Source organism: Dipteris shenzhenensis, chromosome 3 (genome assembly GCF_047967505.1).
Source record: "Dipteris shenzhenensis isolate YYH24624 ecotype China chromosome 3, Dip_SZ_1.0, whole genome shotgun sequence".
Lineage (NCBI taxonomy): Eukaryota > Viridiplantae > Streptophyta > Polypodiopsida > Gleicheniales > Dipteridaceae > Dipteris > Dipteris shenzhenensis.
The window spans coordinates 20,603,104-20,624,216 of record NC_141598.1 but is presented as its reverse complement, the minus strand read 5'-3'; the positions used below and the strand labels follow the sequence as shown (position 1 = coordinate 20,624,216).

The 21,113-nt window shown below is 45.9% G+C and overlaps 1 protein-coding gene across 3 annotated transcripts in view; it reads left to right on the top strand.

Annotated features, from left to right (window-relative positions):
• Window positions 1–21,113, top strand: part of LOC147903497 (S-adenosyl-L-methionine-dependent methyltransferases superfamily protein) — a 103,324-nt gene that overhangs the window by 42,254 nt on the left and 39,957 nt on the right. The window contains exons 7-9 of one of the 3 annotated variants that reach the window (XM_087399433.1): window positions 1,914–1,981; window positions 5,221–5,291; window positions 7,597–7,648. In XM_087399433.1, coding sequence (XP_087255559.1) covers window positions 1,914–1,981; window positions 5,221–5,245 — 93 coding nt within the window. In that variant the 3' untranslated portion in view covers window positions 5,246–5,291; window positions 7,597–7,648. Of the gene's footprint in view, window positions 1–1,913; window positions 1,982–5,220; window positions 5,292–7,596; window positions 7,714–21,113 lie in introns of those variants that run through there. The other 2 variants (XR_015543776.1, XM_087399422.1) reach the window with 2 other exon arrangements.

Sequence of the window (21,113 nt, the reverse complement as noted above, 5' to 3'; positions counted from 1 at the left end):
CAGAAGCCTCCTACATCGTCAGTGTGGACAGCATCAAGGTCTCGGTATTGGTCGGCGTTGCCTCTCAGGTCTTTGGGTCTACTATACGTGTGCACAGTGAGCTCTTCAGAAGCGTGTTCCGTGCTCTCTTGAAGAGTGTTCTTTGTATTTCTCAGTTCTCCGAGTATAAAGCAGATTCTCCCCTGATTGGGGGAGGGGACCCTTAGTGGGTACAGGGACCCAATCGGTTGTCGACTCTACTCTCTCTCTACCCTCACCTCCTTTCTCTCTCTATGGTAAACAACGCTCATTCCTCGCTAAAGGTTTAAAGAAGGTCTTGCTGTGAATTACTCGATCAGATAACCGTTGCATGTTACAGCACTCCACAAATGCATGGGGGCCTGAATATTCTTAATATTCACCTCCATATCCCGGCCCACAAAGGAGAAATGATGTTCCAATTCATGTAGACCTATCAGCCTTGGGCTGTTATTGCCATTTGCTATGGCATATTAATACTCCAGTCTATGGCTTTTGGGAGCTTACACAATGGGATTTCCTCGTTGGGCACATTTAGGGTAAAATTCGAGGCTGTCCCATTGCCACTTAGATGTTTTTTGACTGGAAATCCATACTCTCGCATCTGAAATGGATTGGTCGGGATTCTCCGGATGGTAACTTCGTGTTGAAAGTATTCATTGGTCAAGGCTTTTGCTGCTCCTCTAGCTTTGCAAGAGCCCATATGCTCTTTTGCTCTCACCCGTACTGGCGTTTGCTTGCTCAAACGCTTCGAGATTTTCAGCCCATACCTCCCCTTCAGCTTCAAGATCGCCTTTGGGATTGGGTGCTTGTCTCTGACTTCACTGCTTGGCGTCCTCTTTCTTTGGCTTCACTCACAGTTGCCAATCTATACAGGGTTCTCTTGCCTCTCCCCTGGATTACAGCTCGGGCAAACCATATGTGGTCTATGATGCATAATGTAAGGTGGTGGACGGGTAGATTGCGTCATCTGTGGAATTGCAAACTCCCTCTTTGCCAATAGGATTTTTGTTGGAGGATAGTTGTGGGTGTGTTTCTTTTGGGCATACTTTTGGTTCGAAGGCATATTGGGTCAGCTATATGTCATAGATGCTTGGCTACTCGGGAATCAATGGCTCATATATTTTGGCATTGTCAGGATTCCTGAGATTTTCTTATACTTCTGGAAAGGAACTTGCAGGCTCGCTTTTCAGCAGCTGTTATTGGCAAGCTATTTTGGCTCTTTGGATACCCTGATTGGCAGGGAGATGATCTTTTCTTTTCTTGGGTTCACTATTGGGCCCTCTGGAAGGACAGAAACCGTTGGGTTTTTGGTGACCCTTGTCTAAACAAGTTCTCTTTTTTCCTAGCGTCCCTCAGGCAATCCTTCAATGACTATCTACATGTGGGCCAGGTTGGATTACTCTCAGACTTTAGTACCTAGCATATATGCAAGTTTTCTAAAGATGTAAGTGCTCTCCTTCTTGTAGACAACTTTTGTTAATATAATCCTCTGGATTTAAAAAAAAAAAAGTGTGTGTGTGTGTCCAATCTATTGGGTTCCTCGCTTCCCAACCGTTTTCTCTTGCTAATAAAGCTCTCAGTGGCTCACACCTACCCTTTCGCATTCAGCCTTCAGTGCAATGTATGTGCTGCCTAGGTTTATGCTTCAAATTAGAGTCTATGGCACCTATCTCTTTCTTTTCTTTGGTGGTATAATTAGTATCTCCAATGTATGTAAAAAGGGGCTCTTTTTATTCTCATATATGTTTGTAGACTTAACGTACATTGTGGCTAGTGTTGGTGATGAAATTTAGGTTGTATTTCATGGTTTCAGTTCGACATTGTAGAAAATCCTATTGACTTGCATTTTTATTCAATTGTTAGCTAAAACATTCTTTTGTGTTGGTCCTCAGTTGGAGCTTCTCAGCAATGGTTTCAAATTGCTGAAGGTTGGAGGCACGCTTGTATACAGCACTTGCAGGTTGTTCTCATTTGATAACATAGATGCTTGTCAAGCATGTGTTGGTTGGGTTGAATAGATAGGAGGCTTGAAATTAGAAACTTTGACTTTACCTTATTGTTGATGTATGTTTGATCAATCTTTAGGTTTTGGGAATCTTTTCTGCTTATAGCTTATGAAAAATACTCTCATCAAAGGAGCCACTAAACTATGGAACTCCCTGCAAAGGACGTTGAATTTATGCTGTGTGCGTTTTGGATTCCTTTTAAAGCCTGCAAAAGAAGGTCTATGTGCAAGAGTTGAAGATGCTAAAAGTGTTCAAAGATCTTTCTTAAGTTTTTTTAGGATTTAGCTAGTAAAAATTTGTAAAACATGATTACACAATCTCCATCATAGGGATACTTGGCTTAACAACATTACAAAATTTTTGAGACAGGACATGGTCTATACTGCAATAGAAGAGCATGCTAGAAATTTTCAACGATCTTTCAAAAGCTTGTTTAGGATTTAGCTAGTAAAAAATGATAAACATGCTTGCATAATCTCCATCATAAAGACACTTGGTTTAACAACAATGCCATTAACAATTCATGAGTTTTCTGTTTAAAATTCTTGTTTGAAAGTCGAATTTCACAACTATAGGATGAAAGCTGTTGTCTTCTGTTGTTTCGCACAAGGCAAGTTAGTAAAAACTCTTGCTTAGCCTTTGGCACGCCCATGTTGATTATCCTAGCCAACGCTTGTAACATTCCAATGCGCATATTTCAAAGTTCCAAGTTTTTTGATGAAGCTTCTCTTGCAAAAGTACGATGTGCCATTCACAAGTGCTGTAGGTTGGGCCTGGTTTGCATATGTGTTATGCATGAGGAAGGAAGAGTTAAATGCCAGCTATTTCCAAATAAGGTTGTGATCTCGCCTTTCTTTTGCATCTAAGGGTGAACCCTACTAGACAATGCCCATGTGCTTGTCTTGTAGTTGATATAGACGTTCATACTCTAGCTTGGATACAACAAGCTGAAGGAATCGAAGTGTTCTTGCAAATGGATAATGTGAAAGTACAAGAGATGGCAATATAAGGTCCAAAGTCAACCAAAGTCATCTTGGAACTAGGTGTCCCAATAGGACCAATGTCCTAGGACTAAGTGTCCTAACTAGCCTACAAGGCCATCCCAGGGCTAAGTGTCAAAAAGCCCCCCTCCATGATATGGCTGAAGTATCTTGGATACATCTCAGATATACCTAGAAGGTATATCATGGTTGCACATATTTGTGCGTGATGGATATAGCAACCTATGAAAGTACAGGGAAGTAGAAGTACGTAGCAAATGGTACCAAGTGTAACGCGTGCCGAAAATATTTTAACTTGGGTCGTGGTAGAGGCTTCACAATGAGATGTGCTAAGTTATCTTCCATGGGAACATAGGACAACTGTGTATCTCCAGTTGACAGTCGCTCTTGAACATAATGAAGTGCACCTCAGGATTACGTGCAACTGCCAAAGCACTCTAGCTGTTAATGTAGATCATGGTAGAAGATGCCTGGCTGACATCAAGACCTGCAAATAACTTGCAAAGCCAAGCACACTTTCCAGTGGCTGTGAAGGCTGCCCAGTACTCAGCTTGACAACTTGAAGTAGCTCTGGAGGTTCCTTCTTGCTGAACCAAGAAATGCATGAAGAGCCAAGCATAAGAAAATTGCCACTGTGAGGCACACAAGTGTTGTAGCAACTAGCCCAGTCACTGTTCGTGAAAGCATGCACAACCATTGGAGATTTATCATCATATAGCAGTCCCAAATGCTGCGTACGTTTCAAGTATCGGAAGACACGTTTCCATGTGTGCCAATGCTGTGTACTAGGGTTGTGCATGAACCTGCTTAACTGAGAGACTGCATACTGCAGATCAGGCCTGGTGTGACATAAATAGATCATGCAGCCCACAGCCTGCTGAAAAAGGGTAGCATCACATGGGTCACTCCCATCCTCAGAGGAGAAGTGAAATGCAGGCTCCAAGGCTGTAGAAATCGGCTTACAATCCTCGAACTAGAAGCATTGTAAGAGCTGTCCAACGTTCCTCGGTTGGCTCATTATTATACCCCCCTCAAAACTAGCAAACTGGATGCGAAGATAGTAATGCAGCCGGCCCATATTTGTCATAGTAAATTATTTCTGCAAATCAGATTTGAAAGCTGCAATGTGCTGTGTATCTGGCCCAATAATAAGCATGTCATCCACATAAAGTTTAAAATCAGAAAATATGATCCACTCTTCCATTCATAAAGTGTGGCCTTTGTGGGGCTGTTCTGAAATCCAAGCCACAATAAATGTGAATGTATTTTGGCATACCATGCCCAGGGTGCCAAATGCAATCCATAAAGGGCCTTTTTCAGATGGCCAACCTGATTTTCAGCACCTTCAACCTCAAAACCAGGAGGTTGGCTAACACAGGCTCCTTAAAGTAGATCACCGTGATGGAAAGCTGTCTTAAGGTCAAGTTGGTGAACCTCCCAATGCCCGTGTGATGCAATGGCAAATTGCAATGACACATAGAATGGTTGTGATGCGTGTTGTGGGAGCCACGGCCCAAGTCAATGCTGTGTTGCTGTGCATAGCCTTTCGCAACAAGGTGGGCTTTGTAGCAGTCTACGCTGCCATCAGCTGTCCGCTTTACCTTGCAAACCCATTTAGTGCCTATGGCACACTTGCTTGCTATCACACCACTCCCATGTGCCATTCATGAATGGAATCAAGCTCAGCTCTCATCTCATCCATCCATTCTCTGCTATCAAATGCATCCTTATAGCATAAGGGTTCTTCATTGCAAGCGGTGGCAACGATGCAACATCGAGCAAATTGCCATCATCTATTTCTGACCACCGATGGTGCAGCATTCTTGCTGTCCGGAGAGTCTCCAAGAGCCACTTTGGGACTGTTTTCTGCTATCTAATGACAGCTCTCTTTTCTGCAACTGCCTGTTCAACAGCATGATCATCAAGTGGCTGCAAATCAGGAGTCTGTAAACTGCTGGAAGCATTGGGATTTGTACCCTGCAAGCAGTGATGACGACATAAGTGTTGCTTTGCTTGCTAAGTATGTCTTCCTTTTGTTTTTCCTAAAAGTTTTGTTTACCTCTTTTTTCTTCTCTTTCATTTTCCCTGTTATTTTATGTGTAGATTTTTGGTCTTTAGAACAACAAAAAATCTAAATTTGTATGATTGGACTTATTCTAGTCTTACATAGGTATATAACTTCTTGGATGCAGCAACAGTCCCATCTTTTGGAAATGAGAACCGATGCATTTTGGCCAACAAGCAGCCCTCATAGACATGATTTGTAAGTGCATGCATGGGTGGGAGGTCTACCACCATGTCCTGTGGAATGCATTTTGACCAAAGTGCCATAATTGAGATGTCCTAAATGTGAATTTGATATGATGGACTCAGCAGTTGCATTTGCTTTTGTAACAACCTATTTGTCATATGGTATGTCTTCACGTGAACATTGTGCTCCGTCGTTAGATTTGAGCTTGCCTTTGCGAGGCTTATCCTTGCCCTTGTCTTTGCTCGTGTGTGAGCTATCAGGGCCTTGTCATCCTTATTTGTACCATCGTACTTCTTCTCCCAGGCTTCTTGTTGCAGCAGTAATGGAACTAGTTTCTCCAAAGTCACCGGTGCCGCCTTATGCCCTGCAGTCATCGTAGTCACAAAACTACTATAGCTCCGGGGGAGCATTTCCAGCAATAGCCTTTCCATCTTGGTCGAGCTTGTCCTTTGACCAACTGCCGCCAGTTGATCCCGCATTGTCTTCATCTTGGTGATGTGTTCTTGTACTGGTTCCCCTTTATCTATTCTCATGCCATACAGCTCTGTCTCGAGGTCCAAGAGTCTCACCTCATTGTTGAGCTCATACATATCCCTCAATGTCATCCAAGCCTCGAAAGAAGTGTTCGCCATCTGAATATAAGCATCTGAATATAAGGCAACACCATATCCACTCTTGTTTCCACAATGATAGCTAAGGCTTCCGGATCCCGGATCTACCATGCTCTCACCAATATAGTGTCCGTTGACATTATCACCGCCGCCGCGAGGATGATGTGGATGGAGTATTTATGGTGGCATGAGGTATCAGCTCCGTCCCCGTCGCAATCCCCCATGACTTTGTCAACACCAAGTGGATCCGAACCTTGATTTTCTACAACGGGTAGTTGGTCCTGTCGAGTTTGCTTGTATCACCAAAATTTGGGATCTGGTATCTATTGGCCATGATAATGAACTGAAAGAGGTAAAGAGTTTAGAGTGTCGTACACCTGTTTGAATTTGAGCCTCCCACGTGGGTACAATCCTTCAGGGTCTACCTGAAATTGATCCTCCCCCCTCCCTCCTAGGTACAATCCTTCATACACCGAAGCTAATCCTCCGAGCAATGAATCAAAGTCATTCTTTAGCAAGGTCCTTGCCTTCAAGGTCTGCTTCCCGAGAAGTTCCGTCAGGGCTCTGATACCATTTGAGAAAATGAAATCTCACGCAAAGGGTATCCTGCAGTGGAAGACTGATAGACAGCCCAGGAATTACATGCGGAAGTGTTTCACTATGGAATCAAGCTTCATCAAGTGTGTACTTCACAACTATTCATGTGTTTGCAGTCCAGCAAATAGACTGTGCTCAAAGACAATATAGAAGCATTTCTAATATATTTCCGCCCATCCACAAACTAGACAAGATACAATACCAAAAGGTTCTCCTACTATATGCGAGGCACCTCTAGATCTCTGAGCCCACGTGCTCCATTGAGCTTATGTAGACTCTCCGTCCAAAGGATCCCTTCCACCTTGCTGTCCGGAAACTCAGCAATTTGTCGAGCTAATTCTGCAGCCTACTGTAGGTCACCTTCACCTCCTGTCTATAGGCCCAAGGATGGTTCTCCTGTTGCTCCTTCCTGCTCTTGGATTGCTGCTCCAAGTGATGTGTAATGGGGGCCCAAGTGCCCCCTTTTATAGGGCTGTTTGCCCCTTCCTCAAAACTGACTGGAGCAGGCCCTAAAGCCGACTGAACCAGCCGACTCAGCCTCTCCAGCCTATAAAGCCCCCTCTAGGGGCTCATTTGCAAGCCTTTTGTTGGCCTGCCTGGCCACGTGGCCCAGGCAGGCCTGCCCATAATCCTGCTCATTTCCATGCCCCTAGGGTCCCAAAACATTTGCTGACCTGTGCATTTCTGTCCTTTCCATGTGTGGACTGCATCTGGATGTTCCTTTGCCAGATATGCCCTCCATGGTGGGTGTCCTCTGCCAGGTACCTGTCCTTTTGCTGCCCACATGACAGCTCATGTGCTGCCCATGTGGCAGCTCCATGCCTATTATCCCCCCGATGCACTTCTCATATGGGGCCCCACAAGTGGGGAGGTGACCTATTCTATTCCAACACCGCTACTATATAATTACCATTTCACAACTTTCGGGTGAACCTTCCTTGGGTTCATAGGTAGTATAGTACAAGGCTACACATTGTTAATAATTACATGCTGGATTTTTCAACTATGCACATGCATTTAATGACAAGTACAATCTGAAGGCAACGTTATTTGATTTGTTTGACATAGAGATACTTCTTTAATGCCTTTTTCTTATTATGTTGCTGCAGCTTTACAACTGCTCAAAACGAGGAAGTTGTTGAGAAGTTCCTGGCTGGTCACGCAAATGCAGGTTAGAGCTTGTTTTGGGACAGAAGTAAATTTCGTCTATCCTCTAGATAAGAAAAGTGAGCTGCATACTATCAGCTAGATTGGCATCAAACTGTGATTTGCACATCATAAACATTGATTGAGGCTAGAATGCTTTCAGTTGGTTTTGATAAGAGAATTCCCTTCTGGCTGTTTTTGCTTGTGGACTATTGTTTGCTTATCTTTCTTTCTTCTTTTTGTGAGTTGGTATTGATATAAGTTTGCTGCTGTATTTTATTTGCAAAAATGCATGTAAAGAAAATACTACGTCTTCCTAACCTTTTGAGAGACTTTAGTATTGATATAGTCATATGTTATTTGTTTATAATCTGAAGGAGCCAGAGGTGCAGCAAAACATAGAGAAAAAGAAGCAAAGGAGCACACAATGCACAATCTTGTACATCTGCCATATCAAAGGAACTCCCCTCATGCACATCTTGTACATCTGACATAGCAGTATTGGATGGGGGAGCAATAGAAGGAAGCTCGTGGGTTGTATGCATAAGCCAATGGATAGTTTATGTCCCTTAACTAACTCCCCACATGCACATCTTGTGTGCATTTGACGGAGTATTGGATGCGGGGAGCAATGGGAGCAAGATGAAGAAACGGAAGAGTATTGCAAATGGATAATGAGAAAGTACAAACGGTGGCCTATGCAGGGCCAAACTAAACTTAGAACTAAATGTGCTAAGTGAACTAGGACTAGAGTCCCAAGTGGACTAGATATCTTAACTAGGCCTAACTGGTGGCCAGAAATTCTGAGAGCTGCTGCTGCCCCCGCTGCTGCCTGGCTGAGCCCGCTGCCCCCCCGCCATCTCTTCCTGCTCCGCCGCCTCCTCGTCCGCCTCTCCCCATCCTCTCCTCCCCCTGCCATCTCTTCCGCGCCCCCCCCGCCGTCTCTTCTGCCCCCGCCTTCTCTCCCCCCCGCCTTCTCCCCTCCACGTGCTCTTCCGCCCCCCCTGCCATCTCTTTTGCACCCCCCGCCATCTCTTTTGCCCCCCATCGTCTCGTCGCACCCCCCCGGCTCCTCCTTCCGTTTCCCCCCTGCCTCCTCTTCACCTTCCCTGCCTCCTCCTCCCTGCCTTCTCCACCTCCTTCCCCCCGCCTTTTCGCCCCCTCCTCCCTGTCTTCCCCCCCGGCCCCTTTTTCACCTCCTTCCCTGCCTTCTCCCTTCTTCCCTCAGTTCTTCCGCTCCCCTCCTTGCCTCTTCTCCGCCTCTTCCTTTGACATCTCTCCGCCTCACCCTACCCATCCTCTTCGCTTCCCTATCCGGTTTTTATCTTTTCTCTCCCTCTAGCGGGAGCTTTTGTCTCGGTGGTGACCCTTGGTCTAACTAGACGAACCCCACGGCCGTTAAGGTCCTTTTTTCTCCCACCGACAAGCAACTGATACAACAAGCAGTTCAGTCCCTCCAAGACAAGGCAATCGTGGGTAGAATTATGGGCCTCACACTTGCGAGAGTGGATCCATTCGAGCTTGGCACTAGAGGGTGACGGCATTGATGTGATCTCATCAATGTATAGCCTGAAGAGAGTCGGTGAGAGTGGGCAACCCTGCTTCACCCCTATGGTGCTCTCAATCCAATCTGATAGCCCCCCAGGAACGCAGACTCGCCCTTCGACGGACTCGTATAGACTCATCACTCCCTAGATCATGACCTCTGGGAGATGCAGCTCCTGTAATCGCTTGATCAGGCAAGAGCGAGGGACTGTGTCAAAAGCCTTCCGAAAGTCCACAAAGCAAGTGTAGACCTTTTGGCGTCTCGACTTCGCCTCCTCGATGATGGCTTTCAGGGTAAAAATATGGTCCAGTGTGGAGTGCTGTCTCCAGAAGCCTGCCTGCCCAAGAGCCCACTCTCCGTGATCCTCTGTATAACTACTGATCGCCCTCTCCAGTATCAACCCATAAATCTTAGCCAAAGTGTGACCAATCATGAGAGTGCGGTAGTTCCTAGTATCCCTTGCCTTATGTATGGGTACAATGGTGGTAGTGCTTCAAGTAGATGGGAACCCGTGATATACTGCATGGTTGAATAGCTGCGTTCGAACCGGGGACAAGATGTCCTGTCCATGTGTGAAGTGCTTTGTACGTAGCCTCTGGTGCTCTCTGGTTTTGTAGATGAAGGAGGGCATTCCTCACGTTCTGCGCAGTGAACAAGTGACAAGTAGTGGGTCTAGGCATAGAGGACATATCTCTGACTTGGGATGTCATTTAAGGAGCATGCATATGATATATCTGTGCCAAATCTCTAGGTCCGTGATGAGAATGGGCCGTTTCCCCTCTGATAGGAGTCCCCAGGCGATAGTCGGGTCTCCCCTCGAAAAGATCCAACCACCTCATCAACCCCGCGAGTGAGAAAAGTTTGCTTCTTCCATCGTGTCATCCGACGTGAGATGTGATGTGCCTCAGATGATGTCAGGTGTCCCAAGGCCTGCTGAAACCGGCCTCTAATCATTCAGAGGGCAGTGGAACTAAACCTTTAATCACTTCAGCACTTATTTACAGCTCACAAAGCATATATCACAACCATTAACCATTGCATGATCACCATTTGGCATTTACCCATTTGTTCACAAACAAAACCATTGAAAAAGGGATGGAGGCTAGAATGCCTCTGCTCAACAAACATAGACAAGTGCACCCGATTGGCCCCAAACACCGTGACGCCTCTTTCGGTATTTCTTTATATTTCACAGTGAAATGATTACAAGTTGCATTTGGGAGACCTTCCGTGCAACTCTGAGCACGCAGCCCCAATTCACTAAGCCTTCGCAAGGCTTTCAAGCATAGAACACCATCACATAAGTGCACTTAACCCTAGACTCAACCCAAAGGCATTCTCTTTTTCGAGTGCAATTCCATTGGCTGTCCAGATGCAATCACACTGTACCCCAGCTGCACTCTCTTTGAGTGGTTTCCAGATGGCATTCACAAAGCTTTTCAAAGCTCCAAAATAAAATCAGCAAAGTACCCAACCAAAGAATGACTCATGTAGCACTGCTTGGGCACCTGTGAGCCAAGAAAGAGGCGGCACACGAGGCCAACCAATAGCTTATGGCAAAAAGAAATTGCAGCAGCAAAATCACAACTTACCAAGCCCTGAAAACTCGAACCAAGTCCTCAATCGCCAAGAGGACATAGTTAGCCAATGCCCAATTGCATTCTCAGCCAAAGAGGAGTGCAGAGGCATGAAGAAAGAGCATTTACAAGAGCCGACCAGCAATAATTCCATTGAAAAATGCGAAAAGAAGCACTTTTGTCGCGAAGAAATGGGAGTTCTTGGGCTCAAAAGAAGCGTGCTTTAGAGAGGAATGCATTGAGAAGGTTTTGGAGAAGTTTCATTGTCGGAAAGTCCTCCAAAACTGAGAAAAACCAGTCAACCAGCGCGTGGGACCACTCGAAATTCAACAGAAAGCTGTAGCTTTGCAAGAGGAGAGGCCTAAGAGGCTGTAGAAGCAAAAAGGCCCAGAAAAAGCCACTTTTGCAAATTCGACCAGCAAAAGAAGTGCTCAGCTCTGCCCATTCTACCAAACGCACGGAGGAAAAAGCATATCACTGCGAAGGGGAGGCAGAGGGGAAGCCATCGGGCCAAACGGAAGTCGAGGAATCCAAACGGGTGAGTAGTTATGAAGAAAAACGGAATTCAACTGAAGGAGGCTGAAAAACCAGTCCAAAATCTCAACAAAGGGAAAAGATGAGATAGAAAAGCACACATGTGAAGTTTAGAAGGCCCAGGAAGGTCTAGGAATGGCAAAGGAGCATCTAGAAGGCACTAGAGCCACCTGGAACTCTAGGGGGGCACTGAAGCTACATGGCCCTCTAGGGGGGCCCATAAAAAATGCCACATCATCATTTCCCAACAACCACTCTTTTAATTCCTTGGAATGCCTTTGGGCCTAGGGATTAATTACGCTTATGTGCTAGGCACCATGCCGCGTTTAATTACAAATTATTAAGCCCATGCTTGGACTTTTAAAACCAAAGTTGTCACGGCCTTGTAGTATATTAAAGTACTTAGAATTTCACGCCCCCGTGACATACCCCTCTCTTGAAACAACAAACCACAGTTTCTTGCCCCAAAACACAGGAGCGATTATGAAATATAGCATAAAAGACTATACAAGAAAGTCGTAGCTATAGTATACAGAGACAGTGAAAATATGGCTAGGAGAGGCATGCATCCATCCATATACACTGCTCAAAATCTATGTGATCCTCGACGATCAATAGTCAAGATGCATCAATATCATAAGTCTCACAGCAGAAATACTGTCAGCTCAGTATCTCGGATGAAACATACAGTGTCATCAAGCAACCTCATGAAATCACGGTGAGCCCATCTGTACTGAGGGAGTGGAGGTGCTACCCCTCTCTCGGACACCAAGTAATGCTCCAGACGCTCGCTCTGCTGAACTACCTGTAGGAGCCCGGACCGCAGTCGGCTCTAATTGGAAAGCATCAAGGTAAAGCTGCAATATCCCAGGTGAATCTACCAGTTCACCTTCCTCCATCCATTTCACATCAAGTGATGGGTAATTTTGAAATTTTACCAAGTAGCGACGGATAACTTTACCCTTGAGCTCTATGTGCCAGAATCTGCTCTGGGACCAGAAGTTGATCCTGTTCTGCCACTTCAGGCTGCACCTCATCAGGTAAATCCTCGGGAATGTCTCCATGATATTGCTTTAATAAGCTCACATGAAAGGCATTATGTATCTTCCAATGCGGAGGCAACTTCAGCCTGTAAGCTACCTCGTTTATCTTTTCAGAAACCTGGAAAGGACCATAGTAACGCATGTTCAGCTTTGTGTACAACCTTTCCTTGCCTTTCTTATTTTTCAGCCTTGCCTTCTGAAAACGCAGCAAAACCCAATCACCTTCAGTGAATACCAATTCCCTACGGTGCTTATCTGCTGCTCTTTTCTGCTTGTCCTGACTTCTTTGCAAGGCATATTTGATCTTCTTGTAAGCCTCTTCAAGGCTTTCCACAAAACTATCAGCTTCGAAGTTTTTCTCTTTTGTATGCAAAATGGGAGGTATCTTTCTGGCACCTTCCACTATTTCAAAAGGTGCTTTACCTGTGGATGTGTGTACCATATTATTGTAAGCATATTTAATATGTAAGCATATTCCAGCAAAGGCAAATAATGCTCCCATTTGCTTTTGTGGTCTGAGACATAGCATTTAAACATATCCAAGATGGTAGAGTTTTCCTGCTCCGATTGTCCATCAAACTGAGGGTGAAAAGATGACGAAAAATTCAGCGTAGTGCCCATATTTTCAAACAGCCCTCTCCAAAAGAGGCTGGTCATCCTCGGATCTCTATCACTGATTATGGATTCAGGCATCCCATGATACTTAAAGACATGCTGTAGAAACAATTTGGCCATTTGATCTGCTGTAATTTTCTTTCTTACTAGCACAAAGTGGGCTTGTTTTTTAAACCTGCAAATTATTGTCTACAATCCATCATGCCCAGTAGGAGTACGTGGAAGATCAAACACACAATCCATAGCTATGCTTTGCCATGGTCTATCCGGAATTGGCAAAGGGTGTAACAACCCAGGTGCCTTCTGCCTGTCAACTTCTTGGTGTTTATTAATAGCTTGTGTCTTTTCAACTCTTGAAACACAATAGTGAGGTGTTTTCTGTGCTCCTGCTCATTTTTAGAGAACACAATGATGTCATCGAAGAAAGTGCCCACAAACTTTCTGTGTGCTCTAAAAATTCTGTCCATCATTCTATTGAAAGTGGCAGGTGCATTAGTCAAACCAAAAGGCATCACAAGGAACTCATATAAGCCAAATGAAGTGCTGAAGGCAGTCTTGTAGACATCTTTAGGCCGTATCCTTATCTGATGGTATCCACTTTTAAGGTCAATACGACTGAACATTGAGGAACCTTCCAACCGATCCAATATATCATCAATGCATGGAATTGCAAAACGGTTCTTAATTGTGACTTTATTCAAAGCCCTATAATCAATACACATTCTCCAACTGCCATCCTTCTTTTGCACAAGCAACACAGGGGAACAGTAAGGAGAATTACTTAGCTGTATTAATTCCTTTTCCAAGAGTTCCTTCACTTGTGACATTATCTCTTCCTGTTGTGCCTTACTGACACGATAGGGAGGTATATTAGGCGGTGAGCTTCCTGGAATTATATCAATTTGATGATCCTCAAGCCTCTTGGAAGGTAATTCTTGAGAAGTGCATTTGAGAAACAATCCTGAAAATCTGAAATAAAAGCAGCCCTTTCTCTATCTAAAGCAGAAAGAGTAGAGCCTTCCTGAAGTGGTTGGCTGTCCTCTTTGACAAAAATCAAGTACGCTAAAATATGACGCTTTATTACATTGGAAATACAAGAAGCTGAAACTGCAGGGATGGACTCCCCTTTCAACTTTACATCAAGTACATGATTTTTGCCTCTATGAGTTAAAGAAATCTTCTTGTTTCTCATTTGCACATCAGCCCCCACCTTGTACATCCAAGGCATCCCAAGCAAAGCATCACACTCTGGCAAAGGCATAATGTAGAAGTCCTCTGCATCCTGATATCCTTGGATATGCATCCTCAACTTGCCAATGATAGGAATGACAGGTGTGTTCAGTTCAGGGTTGGCCATATCACACATGCCGGATGGCCCCATTTCCTCAGGCTTGATGCCAAGCCTTCCTGCCATATTAGGAGTTATGAAATTCGCCTTTGCCCCAGAATCAAAGAAAAACAAACAATTCTGATTTCTGATTTTTTCCCATGCTCTGCACATCTCAGTCTTTTTCGTTTCTTCTTCATCATGTGCATGTAGCAAACTCCCAATCACATCTGGAAGAAGTCCTGTGGAAGGTTTAGGCCTTTTGCCCTTCCGATCAGCCTGTTTATCACCATTCTTATCATCATCTGACCTGTCTCTTTTCTTGAACGGGCAATCATAAGAGCGGTGTCCCTTTCCTTTGCATATAAAACATTTGTTTTGCTCCATGAGTGACTTTTTCTCTTCATCACATAACTTGGTACGAGGCTGTTTATTAGGCTGTCCACGCCTTGACCAGCTTTGAATTGGGCTTTTCCTCCCTTTTGAAACGGTCGTTTGCCATAATTTTTATTTTTAGATTTGATGTCCTTATCCAGGTGTTTGGCAGCCCGTTTGTTGTCTTCTTTCTTGCTGTCCATAAAGCCCAAATTCTTCTCCTGCATCCATGCATATGCTGTCCTTGCATTCTCAATTAATTGAGTCATAGAACCCACCTTGGTTTTGATGCAATAATCACGTAGCTCACTAGGCAATCCACAACAGTACCTCTCTATGTGCTCTTTCAAAGAAACATGCCTGTAAGAGCTCAATGGCAGCAAAACATCCCAAAACCTCTTGGTGTAATCATCAAGATTCTTGCAAAGTTTGTATGACAAGTCATGCCAGTGTGAAAGTACTTCAACTTCAAAAGTTGGAGTAAGCCAAGTAGAAGAGAACACTTGCTTAAATTCCAGCCAAGTAGCAAGTGCATCTCCATGAAGCATAAGGTTGGTGTACCACTTAGTGCATTGCCTTTCAAAAATGTGGCGACCTTCCTCGTCTTGGATGCTTCTGTAAACAAACCCCCAAGAAATGCAGCATCAAACTATTGAAGGAATGTGAGGGCTTTGTACCTGTCCTGTACTCCATTATATGTATCAAACTTGACATGAGAACCACCATCCTTAAATTCTTTATATACATTTGATATTGGCTGTCCCAAAGATGGCTGTATATTTGCAACATTCCCTTCACTAGGGAGAGCCATGCTTGGCTGAACATTAGGCATGGGAGCATATGCTGTGGCTTGCATGCCTGGCTGCATTCCCACATTGTCATACATGGCTTGCTTTCTATGCCCAATTGGCGGTGGAATCAACATAGCATCAAAGATAGAATTTGTACCAAAATATTCAGGTTGCTGCCTCAAATATGGCTGAGGTGGTTGAGCCACATTTATGGACCGCACATTATTATTTTGAGGAGTAGGAGTACCCAAACCAAGGCCTTGTGCTGGCTGCTCATACTGTTGCACTGGCTGTACTTTTTGTAGCTCTTTCTCAAGTGCTCTTTTGGGTGATCCCTCTCTCTTGGAAGTCACTTTCTGAGTCATTTTTGATGGCTGTCCCTCATGGGAAACTGATGCATTAGTGTGCGGTCTGCCATGAGAAGCTGATGCATGTGTGTACTCACTCTTTTCGTGCTTGTGCTTTGTTGATTTCTTCTTCTTCTTGGCATTTGTTTACACAATCTGAGCCAAATTTTGAGCCAGCTGAGTCAAAGCAGTCACTGCGCTTGCAAGCTGTGCATTCAACATAGTAGCATCATCTGACTCACTGCTAGAACTAGTATCATTGTTGAGCTCAGTTGTAGCTTCATGTGTGGCCTGCTCAAAAGGCATTTGTTGTGCTCCCTGCAGCTGTATACTAGCTGGATCATAAAGGCTTTCTTGCCTTCTTCTTTGAGGAGTTGTGGAGCTCTCTTGCTCATGGGTACTCACCATGTTTATGGTTGTAATATTCAGCTGTCAAAAAGTGCAGCAAAGATATCCCTCCACCAAACTACCGAGGCCCACCTCTTGAGAAAGAGTGTGTGGTATCTTGGCAATGGAACCAATGAAACCGGCCTCTAATCACTCAGAGGGCAGTGGAACTAAACCTTTAATCACTTCAGCACTTATTTACAGCTCACAAAGCATATATCACAACCATTAACCATTGCATGATCACCATTTGGCATTTACCCATTTGTTCACAAACAAAACCATTGAAAAAGGGATGGAGGTTAGAATGCCTCTGCTCAACAAACATAGACAAGTGCACCCGATTGGCCCCAAACACCGTGATGCCCCTTTCGCTATTTCTTTATATTTCACAGTGAAATGATTACAAGTTGCATCTTGGAGACTTTCCCTGCAACTCTGAGCACGCAGCCCCAATTCACTAAGCCTTCGCAAGGCTTTCAAGCATAGAACACCATCACATAAGTGCACTTAACCCATAGATTCAACCCAAAGGCATTCTCTTTTCTGAGTGCAATTCCATTGGCTGTCCAGATGCAATCACACTGCACCCCAGCTGCACTCTCTTTGAGTGGTTTCCAGATGGCATTCACAAAGCTTTTCAAAGCTCCAAATTAAAATCAGCAAAGTACCCAACCAAAGAATGACTCATGTAGCACTGCCTGGGCACCTGTGAGCCAAGAAAGAGGCGGCACACGAGGCCAACGAATAGCTTATGGCAAAAAGAAATTGCAGCAGCAAAATCACAACTTACCAAGCCCTGAAAACTCAAACCAAGTCCTCAATCGCCAAGAGGACATAGTAGCCAATGCCCAATTGCATTCTCAGCCAAAGAAGAGTGCAAAGGCATGAAGAAAGAGCATTTACAAGAGCCGACCAGCAAGAATTCCATTGAAAAATGTGAAAAGAAGCACTTCTGTCGCGAAGAAATGGGAGTTCTTGGGCTCAAAAGAAGCATGCTTCAGAGAGGAATGCATTGAGAAGGTTTTGGAGAAGTTTCATCGCCGGAAAGTCCTCCAAAACTGAGAAAAACCAGTCAACCAGCGCATGGGACCACTCGAAATTCAACAGAAAGCTGTAGCTTTGCAAGAGGAGAGGCCCAGGAGGCTGTAGAAGCAAAAAGGTCTAGAAAAAGCCACTTTTCAAATTCGACCAGCAAAAGAAGTGCTCAGCTCTGCCCATTCTACCAAACGCACAGAGGTAAAAGCATATCACTGCGAAGGGGAGGCAGAGGGAAAGCCATCGGGCCAACCGGAGGTGGAGGAATCCAAACGGGTGAGGAGTTATGAAGAAAAATGGAATTCAACTGAAGGAGGCTGAAAAACTAGTCCAAAATCTCAACAAAGGGAAAAGATGAGTGAGACAACCACACATGTGAAGTTTAGAAGGGCCAGGAAGTTCCAAGAATGGCAAAGGAGCATCTAGAAGGCACTAGAGCCACCTGGAACTTTGGGGCCCATTAAAAATGCCACATCATCATTTCCCAACAACCACTCTTTTAATTCCTTGGAATGCCTTTGGGCCTAGGGATTAATTACGCTTATGTGCAAGGCACCATGCCGCGTTTAATTACACATTATTAAGCCCATGCTTGGACTTTTAAAACCAAAGTTATCACGGTCTTGTAGTACATTAAAGTACTTAGAATTTCACACCCTCGTGACACTTGCTCGCTCTCATCTCCTTACACTCATCATCGTACCAAGGGTTCTGAGGCATCTTTCCAACTGGGGCATGTGTGGGTCGAGTCGTAGGGAAAGATATGATGGCAGCCTCATGTACCACTGAAGCCAAAGTGGTTGAAACCTGAGCAAGGTCTACCTTCGCTCCGTGTAGGGTCGGAAGCTCTCGAGCTAAGTGACTCACGTAAACTGGATCGAGGGTCAGGTCAAAGTGAACATGGGTCCAGGTGGGCGCATGGAGGACTCTCTCTGTGACTGGCGTGGTAGCGAAAATACAGAATGCCAGGTCAGCCCCGAGTGGGGGAGGGGTTACTATAAAGCCGTGAATCTGAGATGCGAAGGCAAGGGATCCCATCAGGTAGTCCACTATGCTTGCCGCCCCTCCATGTGGGAAACAACTGAGTCCATTGGATGATGGCCATCTCTAAAGGCCGTTGTATATGATCAGATCATATACTGCTCCCATAGCAAGTAGGTGCCGCCCATACCCTGTCACGTGTGGAGCATCTGCTGAGTGTCTCACTATCTCGAGCTCAACTGCATCTAACTCTGGTACTATGAGGGAATCGGATGCAAAGTCAAGTAGTCCCACCTGGTTGTCTCGTGTGCGTGCATTGAAGTCACCAAAGAGGAGGGTGTCACCTTGTCTAGAGGACTCTGTGATATGATTGTGTATACTCTCATATGGGCTGTTCCCTTCTGTGGCAACCTCACGTGCATAGGATGATGTATCCGGAGGAAAGTAGCACACCGCAATGAAGATCGGTTGTGTCTTTGGTATCTGGAATCTAATCCACATGTGCCGTGTATGTTCCTCTTTCCTAACCACAGAAAGGAGTGGCTGAGGGCTGACTTGAAGAGGACAGCCACACCCCCAGAGCCTCGTACTCCACTGTCCCTCCTCAGTTCCTTCCTGTGGGCAGATTCCCATGTGTATCCTGTCACAGTGGGTAGCCCTCTCTCACGTGCATAGGATGATGTATCCGGAGGAAAGTAGCACACCGCAATGAAGATCGGTTGTGTATTTGGTATCTGGAATCTAATCCACATGTGCCCTGTATGTTCCTCTTTCCTAACCACTGAAAGGAGTGGCTGAGGGCTGACTTGAAGAGGACAGCCACACCCCCAGAGCCTCGTACTCCACTGTCCCTCCTCAGTTCCTTCCTGTGGGCAGATTCCCATGTGTATCCTGTCACGGTGGGTAGCCCTCTCTTTGGGCTCTCGTGTGTCTCAATCTGTCCCTTTTTTTTTCTTGAATGAAGGGAGGCTGAATATTCTGTTCTTGTTTGCAGGTCCTCCTGTGTGGCACTGTGGGTGTGCCCGCACCTTAAAGGCTGTCCATGACAGTCTTTGAGCAGTCCAAGGAGCCATGGGGGGGGGGCTTGGGGTGGGGTTTGGACAGAGAAGCAGCCCACGCGGGCCCTGAGCCCTGTCGCAAGTCGGGGGGGGGTTGACAGCCCTAGTGCCTGTTGTGCAAGTGGCGCTGCTGTTGGGAGGTCCTGGTACTAGGGTTGGCTTAAGTGCTGCCACATGTCACTAAGCAGACCACCCAATGAACCCAAGGTTAGTTGGACCTAACCCAGGTAGGTTCCTATTTGGCACGTGGCCTAAGGTTTGAGACCTTGTGGAAGACTTGCAGGATGCAAGGTGACGACGATGGCACGGTGAAGCAGGATTTGTTGGAGCGTGGCCGTGTTGTGGAGTCGTTTGCATGCAGGCACCGTTGGCTGCGAGCTCGCTTGGAGGCTTTGCGTGGAGAAGTTGTTGCTGGAAGTAGCCGGAGCTCAGAGGTGGTTGCGGCTGCTCTCTATCGTGGAGGTCGCTCATGGATACAAGTCGTGGCATTGTTGGCGGTTGAGCATAGCTAGGCCTCATTGTTTGGCGCTGTGGTTCACTGGCTGGGTTGTTTGGAGCATCGCTTGTCTTTGTAGTAGGAGCCGGTGAAGTTGGGTCGAGGCCGTTCTTAGAGCTTTGGGCGTTTGGGGCGCTGCTGAATGAGCCGGATGGCTGTAGAGGCTTATCTGCTGCAGGTCGTAGAGAGGTCCGCTGATGGCGTCTCATTTGGCTTCTGCTCGTCTATAGTTGTAGAAATGGGAGATGATTTTGGCGCAGGAGTTTGCGTGGGCTGTCAGCCGTGGAGCTTGCTAACAGACCTCCAAGATGTGCTGAAGAAGATCATTCACTTCTTTCCTGATACGAGAGGAACTTGCAAGTTGTGGCAGGTTGTGGGAGCTTTGAAGACTTGGAGGCGTGAAGCTTGGGAGCTTGGAGCTGAGACGCGTTGTTGGTGGCTCGTAGAGCGTAGGAGGAGAGCAAGGCGGGTGGAGGCGGAGAGCAAGGGTGGCCTGGGGGTGAGCAGCTAGCGTGGAGGGGAGCATGGCGGGGAGCAGCATCAGGAGCATCAGCAGCATGGGGGCAAGGTGTGGGGGAACATCATGGCGGGGAGAGAGCAGGCAGCATAGCAGGGAGCAGCATGGCGAGGCAAACACAGAGAGAGAGAGAGAGAGAGAGAGAGAGAGAGAGAGAGGGAGGGAGAGAGGGAGGGAGGGAGTATTTCGAGAGGCACTTGAGGAGGAGCAGCAGCAGGAGCCCATATGAGAGAGAGAGAGAGAGAGAGAGAGAGAGAGAGAGAGAGTTTATTAAAGTCTTCATAAGACCAATGGGTCTATGAGACTGTGAAAAACCTGATACAATGAGCTGTGGTAGTGGAGCTACTAAACGAGCATCCACACCAATGCAGAATGCAAAAAAAAGCAAAATGGCAATACTAAGTCCTAAGTACAACATAGTTATATCCCGACTATATAAATCTCAGCATCATCATAACCATCATCATCATCATCATCGTCAGCAACAAGACATCAAGATGGATGAGGCTGTGGAAGTGGAGGCATGAGGTCAGCAATAGAACTCTGTCGCCCCCTCAAGGGTGCAGTCCTGGTACATCTCTTGGTCGTAGCTCTGCGTCTAACCAAGGCCATTGTGACCCCCATCGGTCGGGCTCTGACCCTAAACAAGGAGGGATGTCCCCAAGTGTGATTTGTGAGTCAACCCTCTGTTTGAGCTGTCGGGTCACAGGCTCCGAGTCACGGTCATGTCGAGATCTCGCCTCGAGGGGGTCTATGTGATCTAGTTGAAAGAACTCTGTGATAGAGCTCTGAGAGGTATCAGTTGAGGGAGAAGTCTGCTCTTGTCTCCGTGCTCGTAGTATTCTATC